This window comes from Citrus clementina, unplaced genomic scaffold (genome assembly GCF_000493195.1).
Source record: "Citrus clementina cultivar Clemenules unplaced genomic scaffold, Citrus_clementina_v1.0 scaffold_3, whole genome shotgun sequence".
Lineage (NCBI taxonomy): Eukaryota > Viridiplantae > Streptophyta > Magnoliopsida > Sapindales > Rutaceae > Citrus > Citrus x clementina.
In genome coordinates this window covers 36,456,272-36,473,349 of record NW_006262339.1, presented here as the reverse complement: position 1 = coordinate 36,473,349, position 17,078 = coordinate 36,456,272, and the positions used below count along the sequence as shown (strand labels likewise).

The 17,078-nt window shown below is 30.7% G+C and overlaps 1 protein-coding gene across 1 annotated transcript; it reads right to left on the bottom strand.

Annotated features, from left to right (window-relative positions):
- Positions 1-4,640: 4,640 nt before the first annotated feature.
- LOC18045833 (leucine-rich repeat receptor-like serine/threonine/tyrosine-protein kinase SOBIR1) lies at positions 4,641-7,332 on the bottom strand. The gene is made up of 2 exons (XM_006442744.2): positions 6,599-7,332; positions 4,641-6,315 (listed from the first exon to the last, which is right to left on the bottom strand). Exons 1-2 carry the CDS (start codon positions 7,103-7,105, stop codon positions 5,188-5,190), a joined length of 1,635 nt encoding a protein of 544 aa, XP_006442807.2. The 5' UTR covers positions 7,106-7,332; the 3' UTR covers positions 4,641-5,187.
- Positions 7,333-17,078: the final 9,746 nt, after the last annotated feature.

Sequence of the window (17,078 nt, the reverse complement as noted above, 5' to 3'; positions counted from 1 at the left end):
AGATTACTTAGAGAGTGAATGATGTATTTTTAGTGCATTTTAGTTATATTTTGCATGATTGTGCAAATAAACCCAACATATCATGTTGAATATATCAAAACTAACCTTTACATTCGACAATATTATTCTTTTTTTAATTTATTATTTTTTCTTATTAAATCAGCCGACATTTTATGGTAATGAGGTCAACAAAGGGTACTACGTATCATATATCTAACCTACATGCAATCAATAATAGTTAACTACACGAAATGGCTTTCGTCTCTTTGTACTATTCGATTTGTCAAGTTTAACCCCAAAAAAAGGAAATTCTAATAAATACGTAAATATTTTTAATGGACTTGAATCAATATATAAATAATGCATTCTAATTACAAAATTAATTTTCAAAAGAAGTTCACAATTCATTTAAGAATAATTACAGAACAACTAAATTTAGAGATATTTTATTGATTTTATTAGATACAAATTAAAAAAATTCAAAGCTCAATATAACAGAAAATGTAATACAAAATATAACTAAAAACACAAAAGTCAACAAGATATGTTTCTGAAATGATCAAAGTTCGAAATGCAAAAATTAAAGAGAAGAAGAGAGGACTACCTTACTGTAAGTAACAGCCCTCACATGAATAGTGCTTGGCTGTGGTCCCGTGTGAGACCCACAACCAAGTTTGTGTCTATAGCTTGTCAGTCATCGAGATGACAAATAATATATGACAGCCTCTCCTCCCCGTCAAGTTTTTTTTTTTTTTTAGAAAAGAAATTCACTTAAAAAATTAAATAAGTCAACAAGTGTTCAACATTATACATCGTATGTGGTCATTTCATTGGAAGTTAGAACCTAGAAATCATATCTTTTAAAAAAGGTTCGTAATGCGTGGGATGGTAACTTACGACACGACAATTAAAAAAAAAAGTATCCAAATTTAATAATCCAAAGACTGAAGCTATTGGTGCGCCTTCATTATTTTTATAAAATTATATTTAAAGATAAATAAGAATTAAACACACTTGATAATTTTTTTAATAAATTATTTATATTCATTATCAATTCATTGTTTTTTACGCATCACTTCTATATAGCTAAAATAAATTGCAAAAAATTAGAGGATGACAAAGCTTTGTAAGATGTGATTAGGGTTGTCGAGAGAGGAGAAAAAAATGGAAATTTAAGACTTAATTGATCGGCACGGTATTATACGGTGCCAATTCAACTATTCCGGAACCCTATGGTGATCTCTATGAAATATGTGGTGTTTGTAGGAAGGACTTTCTAGATCAAGGGTTTAAAACGTACGTGGGGTATATGATGGGAAAAATAAATATCTATTCGGAACTCTTAATGCATCTCCATTTGATTGAGATTTATGCATTTAAGTGGCGTCGCCCTTGCCTTTATATCCAGATCTAAGGGTTCAAACATGTGGGGTGGGGTACATCATATGAATAACGTTCCTCTATTTGACTGAGATTTATATGTAGCAGCGCCGCCCTTGCCTTTACGCTTGTTTATAGAGTGGTAATTGATGAAAATTCACTGGTCAAATGGTTCGTGGTGGGGATGGGGAGTCCCCCTATGCATTGGTTGAAGGGGTGCTAACCAGGGGCGGCTTAATAATTTTTTAAGGCTTAAGCAAATTGTTTTAATTAGACCTTTCAAAAAGTTTAAGGTAAAATGTATGTATTAATTTTATTTATTTAAAATTAATTTCTCTAGCTTGAGATGTAAAATTATTAATCAAATTTTTATACTCTAATTTTTTTAATAGATCTTTTTCAATAGACAATATAGTCAACTTGTTTAATCTTTCCTATGACATAGTTGATCTTAAATATGTTTTTATCAATGGCTTCTTTTTTAGATTAAACTAACTTTACTATTCTTCTATTGTTTTTGAAGTTTTTTGTACCCTAATCCATTTAATTTTTAGTAGCATTTTTTTTTCTAGTGAAACAAGTTTAATTAAGCAAACAATTATACTAGATAATTACAGGAAAACAACCTATAAACACAATAATATTTTTAAAAAGAAACAAAAACAACTAAATAGCATAATTAACTAATAAGAGAATGGACAAATAGAATCTAGAAATTTGAAAACTTTAACTTTAATGGATTGAGACTTTGAGTAGCAGTGATCAATGGAAAGTAAAACAATTGATTTTTTTTTTCTTAAGTGAAAAGTAGGGTAGAGAAAGTAGTTTTTTTCACTAAAGCAATGAAGGTTTCATGTACTTTTTATAATTGGAAAAAGATATTAATGATAATAATTTAAAAAATATGTGGCCTTTATAGAGTTTTAGATGAAATATATTAAGGAAATAAATGGCGTTAAAATTGTTAATTATAATATTAAAAGGAGACTTTATAAGGATTTAATACTTTGTTTATGGAAAATATAATTATAAAATAATAATAAATATAAATCAATAATTAATAACTATAATTTAGGAATAAATTTAAGGGACTTCATCTATAGTGGGCCCTAGGCAATTGCCTAAGTTGCCTAGGGGAAGAGCCATCTAGGGTGCAACCCCTAATCTTTAAGATTTATAAGATACCACGAAATCATGGCTTATCGGGTAGAGATTTGGCTAACAACTATTTTTTTAAAATATATTTTCTACTCATTTATTGGATGATAAATGCATAATTATTATATAATATTATTCTACTATCTAATTGATGAATGATACATCAATTAACTCAAGTAGATATTAGGATCCCTAAAATTAAATATTTATTAAATTATTAGTAAAGATTTTTTATTATATTATAAAAAATATAAAAAAATACTATATTTGAAATCAATACTGTTGATGTTGAAATATGATCGTGTTGAGCAATAATTAGACGCCAACGTCAACACTTAAAATTTATAATGGTGGGACATATGATCTTGACCATAAACTTTCTACTCACTCGAGCAAACACAAGCGATCACAAGTACTTCCCATAAAAATATCTACGTTCACAATAAACGATTAAGAGAAAGTTGAGAATTTTTTCAGTGTTAAATCCTTCGATGCTCAAGTAAGTTGTTTGGGTTTAATGGATTAATGTGTATTAAGTCATTGAGCCTTGATTATAGCTAGTTTAGTTAAAAAGCTTTAAAAATGAAAACAACAAAGAAAGAATGAACTCCTAATGCTATTTTCTCAAAGGGAGTTTTGAGGTAGCAAGAGAAAAGATCATTTACTCGGGTCAAATCCTCAGGGGCTTGGGAATCAATCTCCCATTCCCCATTTCTAAATTTGAGTGGGCCAAGGATTTCGATTTCGATTCCTGCCTCTATTTTGAGAAGAAAATGCAGTCAATTATTTTGATTTCGAATTTCAATTCTTTAATCCGTGAAGTAGACACTACCTAAATATATTTTTGTTTGACTTATGTTGCAATACTATAATGATCATGATATTAAAATCATAGAGTATGGTGGGGTTTCATGGTTCATTGTGTGGCTTTTTTCCGAGTAAAACACACTACTACATTTTTAATGTTGTTGAGGACTTTCAAATATTTGGTATGAGACTACTAGAATTATGAAAAAGAGTCACAATTGATTTCTGATTGTAAACATCCTTGGAGTCCTGATTGTAATTTATTAGTAAAAAAAAAAAAATTTGGTATGAGACCAACTTTCTTTTTCTATGTATTTGAAAATGACATCGGCTTTCCGTTTTCCTCACTGAGCCATAAGCCCATAAGCCCATAACTTGTTTGATTTGAACAGGGTGCTGCTAGACCTCTACTTCATGTTTTTTTTTTTTTGAAGAGAAGGACAAATATTATTAATCACACTAGAGTTGCATTTTTTTGGATAAAATATGGCAATACTTCTCCAGTAAATTAAAGGAACTGTTGCTTCCCAACTTGCAGTCCTTTAAGCTACAGTGTGGGAAAAAATCTAGCTTTGGAGTATTCCGCATTTATTAGCCATTTTAAGAGAATTAGGTTTGTATGTCTAACAATAGAGTGCATTTGGTTTTCCAAAGTTGATGCAGCGGAAGTTTAATGTTCAAAATATTCCGTTGATTCTAGAGAATACCGGAATAAAAGAACAACTAAATTCACGTTGATTCAAAAGAATACCGCGAACTTAGGGGTTAAGACTCGTTGATTCAGAATACCGAGAATTAACTATTCAAATACTCACAAAGAGATTTGAAAATTGAAATATTATTGAACTCAAAATTCTCTGCTTGTAAAAGCTACAAAAGACACTTATTTATACTAAGTAAGACTTATCCTAATATGATTAGAAAACCTATTTTAATAAGACTTATGCCTAAATTAGAAATATTACCCAAATAAGCAATACCTAAACAATAAGACTCTAAATAGGAAACCAAATTAAACTAGAATACAAATTAATTAAAATATTCCTAAATATTATACATTTAAATATAATTAGGATTTCTTCAATTTCTTGCTCTGCATCAAAAGTCCATTAAGGCATTAACATAACCTCTCTTGCTCCCCGTCTGCTAATAGTTTTTTCCTGGCCATCATTTTACATTTCCTCTTTGTTGGGCTGCTGTCACGCCTCCGTAGTGAACTTTGCTCTATATGAATCCTCTAGCTGCAACATTCAAAACATAATGTCCCACTCCCTGTGAGATACTTTTCTGCTTTTAAATTTCAAGGCCCGCTTTTGATGTCTCTGATCTCCTTTATCCCAACTTAAACATGGTTTCCAACATTCTAGCCTTCCGTGCTTATGCTTTGATTTACTTTTTATAATGTGCGGGTTGAAAGGCCTTTTAGTGTTTCCACTCGCCAGACGATATATATATATATATATATTTTTTTTTTTTTTTCATGATTCTGAAATTTTGACAGCTCTTTTGAACTGGTTTGTAAATAAAATATGGAGACACAGTCGGAATCGAAATGTAAAACACGGTTAGTTGCTTTTTAAAGGAACATTTTTTTAAAAAAATAAAACGTACTTGCCTGGAACTTTCCCTTTTCTCACAATAAGTGTTGGAATATGCTTATGGAAGGGACTACGTACCGATAGCGAGTTGTTCTTGCTATTTTTCTTATGCAAAATGAAAGGCTTGATGTGTTGCCAGAAACATATGATTGCTGGCATATAGAAAATATGCCACATTTCAGAAATGGTTTCTACTTTGTACAATGAGCTGAGCCGCTCTGTATAGATTATTTGAAGTAAAAACTCAGAGGGGATTATAACTGTCCAATGAGCTGAGCCACTCTGTATAGATTTCTTGTTGGATGAGTTCATCATAATCATCACTGTCAAAATCCATTCTCTTGTGCTTTTTCATAAAATCCTTAATTAATTCTGTATCTGACAACATGGACCTAACATCCTTGCTGTTAGGTCTCTCATCTGGATCTTCCAAAGTGCAAAAGCAAGCGAGCTTCAAAACAAGAAGCATTTGCTCCTCATACCCATTGCCGAGTAGCTTTGAATCGATAGCCCTGTTAGGATTCTCAGAGAAGATGACATTTCTCATCCATCTAACCATATCCTTCTCCTCTGTAATCCTGAAGAAGTCATCGACTGGAAATTTTCCCATCACTAAAACAGCTAGCAACACCCCAAAGCTGTATATATCATACTTTTCAGAAATTGTTTCCGTCTGGAGATACTCGGGCGCCATGTATCCCACCGTTCCTACCATACACGTAACTGTGATTTGTGCATGACCATCAGGCATTAGCTTTCCAAGACCAAAATCAGAAATCCTGGCTTCCATGTCATCGTCTATAAGCACGTTCGCTGGCTTGATATCTCTATGGATAATACGAGGCCTATGGCACATATGCAGAGACTCAAGCCCAGAAGCTATTCCTCGCGCAATCCTGTGTCTAGATGGCCAATCTAATTCTCTTCTTCCTTGTGAGACATCATATAGAATGTCTTGTAAGCTTCCATTCTTCATGAATTCGTAGACAAGTAAATGGCAGTTAGGCCGGACCATATGAGCCAGCAGAGGAAGAATATTCCTGTGCCTAGTTTGACTCGCAGTGATAATCTCAGACCGAATTGCCCCAATTTTCCAGTGCCGTAGGAAAATAGGTTCATCGATATCTTGTTTAATCAACTCTGCTGCGCTCATTGGAGCATCAATAATAAACTTCCTAATAGCAATCATCTTTCCATTGCTTCCTGGTAGCTCGGCTTTGTAAACTTCTCCCCACCCACCTGAACCTATTTCCTTCAAAGAATCAAAACAATCTTCTTTTTTCAAAAAAGCCAAGTCCTCTTTCTCGACTAATGGACTAAAGATCGTAGGACCACGATCTCGACTTCCACCTCTTACTGCCGCTAAGATTAGCTTCAAAACAAAAGAAAACATTTTGAATTAGCATTAGTATTTAGTCTTTATTTTTGTAGCATGCGCGATTCAATATCTCTTCTTTATCTTTTTCCCTGCCGTTTACATTGGCGAAAAATTACTAAAGAGATCGAGATATTGATAAAAACAGTGACAAATCAGTATCTATTGTCTTAATTTTTAATTAAGTGAGTAAATTGATACCGATTTATCACTATTTCTGTCAGTTTGCTGTAAAATTTTTCTGTTTGAATATCAATATTTATAAGGTAGCTTCACTCACCGAAGGGGTCATGGGAAATCTTTGCCCGACATTTCTAGACTTCCCACCGGAACTTTCTTTCAAACCTAGGAGGTTTGTTTGCCATGCAATGTCTTGCAATCTAGCGTTGACCTCCTTTAGTTTAGACGTGGCCGTAGAATCCTCGGACTTATGCACTGCATCATCAACACCATCTTGCAGCAACATCCTCTGGAAAGTTTCCGTTTGAAACTCATCCAACAAGTAATCAACATCACAAGCCAAGTGCTGAAGTTTGCCAAGCCATATCTTCACTGACTCCTCCTTCGTCTGCTTCTGGATAGCATCATCTAGCACCTTATTAATCTTCGTCATCATCTTCTTCCACCCAATCAGATAGGCGTGGATCTGCGCATCTCGAGCAAACTGCTCAAGCCAATCTTTAGTCAACTTTTTTAGTATCGTCTCAATATTTTCGGAATGAAAGTTAGAGACGGTTTCTCTTTTGCTGCCAAAACGAAAGGAATTACCGAGAGTGAACTTTGGCATCTTTTTCTCGGTCGATCGATCGATCGGTGTGGTGGCTGCTTCTTCCTTATTTAAATGCAGGGAATTAGCAAACAAGTAATTGTGATTGACTAAAATACACTTGCCTGGAACTCTTTAAAATTTTATAGACTTTCTCAATTATGTGTTAGAAAATGCTTATAGAAGGAACAGCCAATAATTGAGCTGTTATTGCTATTTTTCTTATGCAAAATGAACGGCTTGATATAGAAAATATGCCACATTAACAAAAAGAGAAGACTTGACTGACTTAGATGTAGGGATGGCAAAAATCCTTACGGGAACGGGTACCTTCGGGAATTTTTCACATTCGGGGAGGGTATGAGGATAATTTCATACCCAATTTTTTACTCGGGGAAGGGACGGAGAAATTTTTTTACCCAATTTCTTATTCGGGGAGGGAACAGGGATGAGGTGGAATCCCCATCCCCTACCCATTTCCCCATTTTAATTTTTAATTTTATTTTAATTTTTTAAAAAATTACTAATAAATAAATAATAAAATTTAAATTATAAAATTATAAATATTGGTAAAAATATCAAAATATTTATATTATTAAACGTTTAGGCCTAATTAACTAATTAAAGTCCTAAATTTTTATTTCGAACATTAAAAAGACCGAGTAAATTCTATTAGCCCAATTTTTTTTTTATTTTAACATTCTTTAAATATTTTAAACTTAAATCTATTTTTATTTATTTTTAGATGTTATAATTGCCCACAGCGAATCACAATTTTAATATCTAATTTAATCTAATTTAATATTTGCTCTTGATTTGCTCTGATTTAACTATTGTGTTGTAAAGGGAATAGTCCACATTTATAAAGTACCCACGCCACCATTGAAAAAGTTAATTTTGAATCTAAATTCGATTTTATTTGTAACAATTTTGTATTAAACTATTAATTTGTTCATGATAGTTTGTAAAAAAAGTTTATATCCCTTGCATGCTGCGTTACTTACTAATTTAATGTATGTGACTTTTGTAATGGATATTAATGTAAGATATATTTCGAACTTTACTTTTATTTGAAATTTTTTATTTTAATATGATTAACTCAAAATTAAAAATAAAAAAATGCATTAGTTATTCAGGTATCGGGGACCCTCGGAGATCCCCTGTTATTATTCAGGGAGGGGATGAGAATTCTCTCAAGTAATTCTGACGGGAACGGAGAGGAAACGAATACATACGCAAAATATCGAAGATAAATACGAAAAGATTGGTCCCCTTTCATCCCCTTCCCCCTATCCTCCCCATTGCCATCCCTGCTTCCCTACTTAGATGGGGGTATGTTGCGCAAAATGCGCGTGGAAGTCCACACGGGAAAGTGAGGAATAACTCAACAGTCAACACGCGGAACCAACACGGTTACGTCATTTGTCTTTTATTGAATTTGAATTGACTTGCTATAAGCAATTTCTACCAAGCTGGAGTACTGAAGCTTCGGTGTGGGTTCAACTGAATATACCCCTAAAAGAAAAGGGTGGGGCATTTAGACCCACTAAATTATCCACCAAATTTAATTTTTTAATTATTAAAATATCCCTCAAAATAATTATTATAGATACTAGAATGTAGATAAATGAGTTTCTATTTTTTTTTTTTTGGGTACTCATTCAACTTTAATTTATTTCCTTGAAATTGTAAATTCATATTCTTTATTCAAATTAACCTTACACATAAAAATGATAAATACTTGTTTTATCAAGGAAGGAGGAAGTGTTTGAAAGAGTTCAATGACAAAAATTTATGTATTTCTTCTATTCTATTTTTTTGAAGTGTTTCTTTATTTAAAATTTGATTATTTATTATTTTTTTCAGTTGCTGGTCGAACCATATGCTTACCGGAAAGGTTGTGAACCTATTATGTTTATTGGGAAATAAAATATCGAACAAAATTAGATCATATAATTCAAGAAATTGAACATTTTCATCATTGATTTTTACACAGTGACCTGGATGAAGAAGATAAAGAAGCAAATTCAAAAATAAAATCGATTATTGTTGATTTTATTTTGTTAAAAATTCTTCACATGCTACAATAACAATAAACAAAAAGCAGCCAGGAATCAGCTTCTTGTGGTCAATGACTCGTGACAATATATAAAACTTACTTTGCTCTGTCTATAGCTCGTCTGTCATCGAGATGACAAATAATATATGACAGCCTCTCCTCCCCGTCAAGTCTTTTTTTTATTTAGAAAAGAAATTCACTTAAAAAATTAAATAAGTCAACAAGTGTTTAGCATTATACATCGTATGTGGTCATTTCATTGAAAGTTGGAACCTAGAAATCATATCTTTTAAAAAAGGTTCGTAATGGGTGCGATGGTAAGTTACTACATGACAATTAATATTATATATATATATATCCAAATTTAATAACCCAAAGACTGAAGCTATTGGTGACCTTCATTATTCTTATAAAATTCCACTTTAAATAAAATTATATTTAAAAACAAATAAGAATTAAAATCGTTTGAGAATTTTTCTAACAAATTATTTGTATTCATTATCAATTCATTTTTTTTTGTTTTCTACTCATCACTTCTATGTAATTAAAATAAATTGTAAAAAATTAGAGGATATCAGGGCTTTGTAAGATGTGATTAAGGTTGGGAGAATTATAAATTAATTTATTTTATATTTTCTACTCATTTATTGCATGATAAATCTATAATTATTATATAATATTATTCTACTATGATATATGATATATCAATTAACTCAAGTGAATATTAGGATCCCTAAAATTAAGTATTTATTAAATTATTAGTAAAGACTTTGAATTATATTATAAATAATTTAAAAACAATACTATATTTGAAATCAATATTATCGATGCTAAAATATGATCGTGTTGAGCAATAACTAGACGCCAACATCAATACTTAAAATTTATAATAGTGGGATAGATGATTTTGAATATAAACTTTCTACTCACTTGAACAAACACAAGTGATCACGAGTACTTCCTAGAAAAATAAATGTGTTCAAAATAAACGATTAGGGGAAAACTGAGGATTTTTTCGATGTTAAACCCTTTGATACTTAAGTCAGTTCTTTGGATTTCATGGATTAATGTGTATTAAGTTATTGAGTATTGATTATAACTAGTGTAATTGAAAGGCTTTAAAAATGAAAGGAAGAAAGAAAGAATGAACTCCCAATGCTATTTTCTCAAATAGAGTTTTGAAGTAGCGAGAGAAACGATCACTTACTTGGTTCAAATTTTTGGAAGCTTTTATAAATATTAACCGTTGAGAGGATAGAGCTCAAACCCTTATTTTTTGGAGAAAATTTGCTAGTTGACTCTGATCAAGTCAATTCTTCAGGTTGACTTAGATGAATATCTGCTCGCGGAATCCCTGCTTGCACCTTCCTCCACAAGTTGTCTGTCCAAATCTTCATAACTTAAAGAAAATCTTCTAGTGAGCACGAGCTAGACTTACTTCGAGGAGATTTCCTGCTGCTTTTCCTTGTTTAACACCGAGAGGAGCCCAGTTTTTGTGGACGAAACATTTAATTGTGCTCCCTCTTTTCATTCACAAAACAAATACATTATTATTGATTTATAGCATCATTAGATTGCTGATTTACAAAAACTTTAGAAACGCGGTATGAAAGGTTTACAAAAGGCGTTACATGACTTCCAGTTCAATATAATCCGAAGCTTGTTTTCAATCTGTATATTTTTATAATTTTCTATGTCTCTGTAGATTTTTTTCCTTATATTTTGAAGGAAAGCGATATATTTTCCTAGGCCAATCATTAGCAGAGTAAATACTAAAGTACTTGTGGTTTGTTTGAAATTCCAAAAACTAATAATTTGCACAATCAACTAAGTTTTACACAGATCATATATGAATATAGAATAACTCGTTAATGAGTATATCTTCATTTTAACAAAATAGAAATGTTATTAATAAATAAATAAATAAAACACATATATATTCTCATTAAGGGCTTACAGATTCATCATGTACATATATAGATTCTCATTATTACCAAAGTTATATGTATGTATGTATATATAGTCAGGGATCTTAAAGTAAGGGAAAAGTTCAGGAAATCTTTAAAATCACGGGGCTTTAAAGATTTAAAACTTAAAGGGCTTAAACTGCACAGTTTATGCGTTTTTCTAGATGTTTCTGCACTTTAAAATTTTGGATTGGAATATTTCTAATAGAAATATATATATAATCATTCCCAGGTGCGGATGTCCATATTTTTTTAATGCGGACACACTTTTAAACTGTGCAGTTTAAAAGAATTAGTTTTTTAATAAAGTATAAAACCGTGTGGTTTAAGACAGTTAAAAACTAACTTTCTTTTTTTCTTTTTAAATTTTAATTTATTATTCTAATTTATAAATTTATTTTTTTAAAAATAAAGGGTTGGACTTGGCCTTAGTTTTTTTTTTTTTTTTCTTAAGCCCTTGTTTAAGCCCTCATGTGGAGGACTAGGCTAAAAGCCCGCAGCTTAAGGCAGTAGGGATAGGTTTGGGTTGGCCCATGTTTTTTTGCCTACCCTAGATCAATAAAGCTTTTGCCGAGAGCGGTTTAAACTAGTCAAAATGATTGAAAATTACTCTTATAAGCTTATTATTATTGTATCAACTAGTGAAGCGATTCACTTGTGGATCCTTAACTTAAACTAACTTGCTTTAACTAATTAGAAAATCATATTGCAGCATTATCTTACTTTAATGGCCCTTGACGAGACATTATCTTAATTTCATGGCCTATATCATGACATTTTAGATCTCCTCATGTCATTTGAGTTATCCTCATGATATTTGAGATTTTCACATGTCGTTTATATTGTTTTCATACTATTCAAGTTGTCCTCATGACATTCGAGATTTCTCATGTCATTTGTTTTCTTCTCACGTCATTGAAGATTCGCTCATGACACTCGATATGTCCTCACAACATTCAATGAGTGATAATAAAAAAATTTAACATACTATAAACTATATCAATTTCTAGCATTCACTCGTAAACTTGTGAATATTATAAACTGAGGGCTCCTGTTATGCCCATATTCTTACCAAACTCAAGTTTGAAGACCCACATCCAATAATATGTCCTAATATAAATAAGATAAAGTAATACAAGTTCTAATCCTTATCAAACTCGAAATTTACAAGATAATAGATAAGCTTTCCTAACTCAATTATACTTCTGATTATTTCTTTTATATGCAGAGGTGACTACTTAAAGATATACAATACAACACGAAGAAATGCATGAGAAATAAGCATATTGGAGGAGGGGTGCAAATCCTTCAAGGGTTTTCTTTTTCCTTCAAGGGTTTTCGCTTACTCTCTTTTCTTTCTTTTATTATTTATTTGTTATCGTGCTACTCTCAGTCTTTGACTTAAGCATTGATGCGTCTATGCCAGTAATACCCTTGGCAACCCTTGATGGGTTATTGTTTTGCGAGATTCTGACCACCGAACCCTTCACTCTCAACGATAGCAATACCAAGGATATCAAGCTCTTTCACAGCCTGCTTCCAAGTAAATTTTTTTTTTAACTCTCATCGTTGAGCCCCACACATACACGCAGGCACAAACGCACATGCACATACGCGCATGCGTGCACTCGCGCACACACGGACAGGGGCAAGGTTCTCAATAAAATCAAATGGGCACGGTGCACTGAAAAGGGACTGTGTACGTGAAATAGTTGGTCAATGAAGATCAAAGGATGTACTCCATATAATTACAGTCCCACACAATTAATTATATTTTTAACTGGCGGTGGGTTCATGCTGTTCTATTACGTCGTTCTCTGCTCCTAATTCATCAAGCTCAATGCACATTTGCATGACTTATATCCTGATTTTAAATCATAAAATATGGTGGAATTTTGTGGTTCATTGTGTCGCTTTCTCAGAGTAAAGCACACTACTAAATTTTTAATGCTATTGAGGACCTTCAAGCAATTGGTATATATGGGATTTTTTTAACTAAATATTTGAAAATGACTTCGGTTACCCCCCAAGCCCAGTTATTGAGGCTGCCATAAGACCAGGGGCGGATTCAGAACTTAATATTACCCCGGGCTAAATTTTAAAATTTATATTTTGAAGCGAACATAAAAATTTATATATAAAAATAAGTATATTAAATAAGGAAGAATACCAAAAATTTTATCTCTCTAAATATGAACTATAAACAAAAATAATTATAGAAAAAGAGTAAAAAACAAAAGGTAACTCGAATATGAAAACACTATTCTTCAATTATAGAATCTGACATTGCAGCCTATAATAATATATAATTATATAAGGATTAAAAAATCAATTAAGAATTTCAAATTAAAATAGATCAATACATGTAATTACAATCAATTAAAAATTACAGGTAACACTTTTATGTTTGAGGTGAAGTACTTAATTACTAAACTTAATAAATTAAACAATTAAAATTTATTAATCCTTTCAAATTGTAAAGGTATTATTAGTCAAAAGTTTCAATAATAAACTAAACTCAATTCAGCAAAAATGTATTTGGGTGCAGTTGTTTCTTTTTCAGGCGCTCTAGCTCTCTTTAAAAAACTAGATGTTGATAATTCTTCTATCAAAAGCTCCTTAAAATACTCAAATTTTATTTTCTAACTTGCCCTCTTAGTTAATATAACTAATAAATAAAATCTGAAAATTCACATAAAAATTTTATAAAATATTGATAATTGTTACTGCATGTTGTTTCTGTAAGTACTTTTAATACTAGTGACAATGTTACATTACATTGACATATTTTTTTTTTCAATTAGAAGCTTTTTAAAATAAATTAAAGTAGTAATAAAATTTTAGCTCCCTAATGTTTTCAATCTATTCAATAAATATATGATTTAATCATTTTATAAAATAAGTCACTAATTTCAATTGAAAATAATATAATTGAATAAGGGATATATTTGTAAATAAAATAAAAACTCTATTGTTATATAAAATTGATGAAAACACAAGGGTAATTGGGTTAGGGACATATTTGAATATAAAATAAAAACTCTATTGTTATACTAAATTGATGAAAATATAAGGGTAATTGAGTTAGGGACATATATGAAAATAAAATTAAAACTCTATAATTTTACTAAATTAATGAAACATTAAGGGGTATAAACGATTTTTTCTGTTGTTACAATATTTATTAATTTATCCATTTTTTTAGTGAAGAAGGGAGAATATGATGATAAACAAAATTGAGTTGTGTTAATGTTAAAATACATATCTTTTTTTTTAAAGGAAAAATATTAAAATTTGGAGAGACTATACTTTATTTTTTTAATTATATAATTTTAAAAATTTTGTTTAACCGATAGAAAGCAGGTAAAATAAATTTTAAATAATTGAAATCAAAACATTATCATAACTGACTACTAATTATGTGAATTGTTGGTTAAAATCAAAACATTATCATAATACCATTAACTAACTACTACTTTTTCCAAGCCTAATTATTGCAGATAAATAGTAAATTGCTTGTCGTTTGTTTAAAATCCCAACAACTAATAATTTGCACAATCAGCTAAGTTTTACACAAATTGACTCTTTATATATATACATCCGTATCTAAAAGTAAAAATTTGTGCAAGGGATCACGGATCCATTGCGTACGTATATATATATATTCTCGTTATTACTTTAGTCAAGGTTAAGATAAGGGAAGTAGAGGAAAATCAGACGCACAAAGGTAAATAAAGAGATTGAAAGCCATAAAAATGTAAAATAATAAAAAATTTCGCAAAACCATAGAAGAAAGAGAGTTACAATTTGTTCTCCATTAATTACTTTGTGCTAGACATTCTAACATATCAGTCTCAATTTGAATTTTAAGTGATGTGGTATTCATTTATTGAACGGTGTTTTAGTAAGTTCATGAGTTATGAAATAAATCATTTAATAAATGAATGACACATAATAATAGGACTCAAAACTGAGACTTAAATGTTAGAATTTCTAATATTATTGTATCAATAAGGTAAAATAAGGGCAAAGAAGTTTATTTTTTATTTTTTATTTTTGATTACATGAGACTCAGATTACAACTCATATTACATGAGAATATAACAGATATGTACAAATCAGACTATAATTGGGACCAACATACATCAAATCTAATGGAGCGCTGCCCAGATTTTAACCCTCTCAAATATTCGAGGGATGTCTACTCCTCGTACTGGGACAAGAAAACAGACTGCCTTCACTCAATTTTATTTGAGGAAGGAAACACCCCCACATGCATTGTGGGGGTTCGAACTGCTGCTCTCCAACTTGGATTTGAATTGGCTCTGTATCAATGGAATCTCATCATCTATACATAATGAATTGGTGTGGTATATTCATATCATAACATATGAACAGTAAGAACTAACATTCTTATTGAGACTCGAACTCATAGGGAAGAAAATCGATTTATGGATGGAATCAAATATGCAGTATGCCGAGTGGCTAAGTAGTTTATTAATCTAGCTAGTTTTTACTCAATATTTTTTTTAAACTATCAAAGCCTATCAACAACATTACAAATGGTGCTAGCTAATTTTACGGTAAAACTTGTTGAAGTAAGATTATATGTTTGAGGTTCACATCTGTTCACATATGAGTCTACAAGGAATCGAGTTATCGTAAGGCAATACATTAAAAAAAAAATTTATAAAACTGGTGTCCGGTGGTGGGTTCATGCTGTTCTATTATGTTGTTCTCTATTTCTAATTAATCAAGCAAAACGCATATTTGTATGACCTATGTTGTAGTACTATAATGATCCTGATTTTAAAATCATTAAATATGGTGGAGTTTTATGGTTCATTTGTGCTGCTTTCTCAAGAGTAAAGCGCACCACTAAATTTTTACTGCTATTGAGGACTTCCAAACAATTGGCGCATGCGGGAATATTTTTAGTTTTTTTTTTTTTTTCGAAATATTTGGAGATGACTTCGGTTTTCCACGAGAGCTTAGTTGTTGTATTTATTAATTTAACAATCTTTTTTTAGGTGAAGAAAAAAGAATAAGATGATAATAAAATTGAGTTGTGTTAATGTTAAAATAAATATTTAAAAAAAGTTATACCTTTTTTTATTATATAATCTTAAAAAATGTGTTTAACGGGTACAATAACAGGTAAAACAGATTCTAAATAATTAAAATCACAACATTATCATAACAAATACTAATTATGTGAACAGTTAATTAAATTTTATGTCACTATTAATACTGTAATATAAATAAATTATAACATCATATAATGAGATTTGGATTGAATGCTGAGGTGATTTTTTTGGTAATCTTTTAGAAAGATAAAATTAGTAATTATTAGATAAGAATATAAAACTCCTAAAATCATTTATAAGTACCACACTGCCTTTGAGATACTTTACTGCTTTTCAGTTTCTAGCCCCATTTCCTCTTTTGATCACTTATCTTCGCTGAGAATTTGAGCCTTTCATAATTGTCCTTTGATTTACCTTTATAGTGTGCGGATTGAGGCGGCTTAAGTGTTCCCACTGATAATATATATATATATATATATATATATATATTTCTCTATGATTCTGAAATTTAAAGACATCTTGGGCTAGCTGGTAAATAAATTTAAAAGATAAAAAACGAACATGATTAGCTGCTGTTGAAGGAGCCTTGTCTGAGTTTTTTTCTTAACCTACATAAAGGAAAAGATACGAGTAGTTCTAACTTTTAGAATCAAATTGAACAGAAATAAAAAATTTAATTTTTTTGAGTGACCCGATTGTGCGATTTCTTTTCATAAGAATGAATCCGCCATTAAACGTAATGAGTTAAAAATAAAAGTAAATGAAATAAAGTAAAAAAAAAGTAAAGCAAAGATTATTTAAAGTATTAAAGTAAAGAAAAAAGTATTATAAAGTGGTCCCTCTTTGGTGGAAAATGTATTTAGTATAATAAAAAAGAAAAA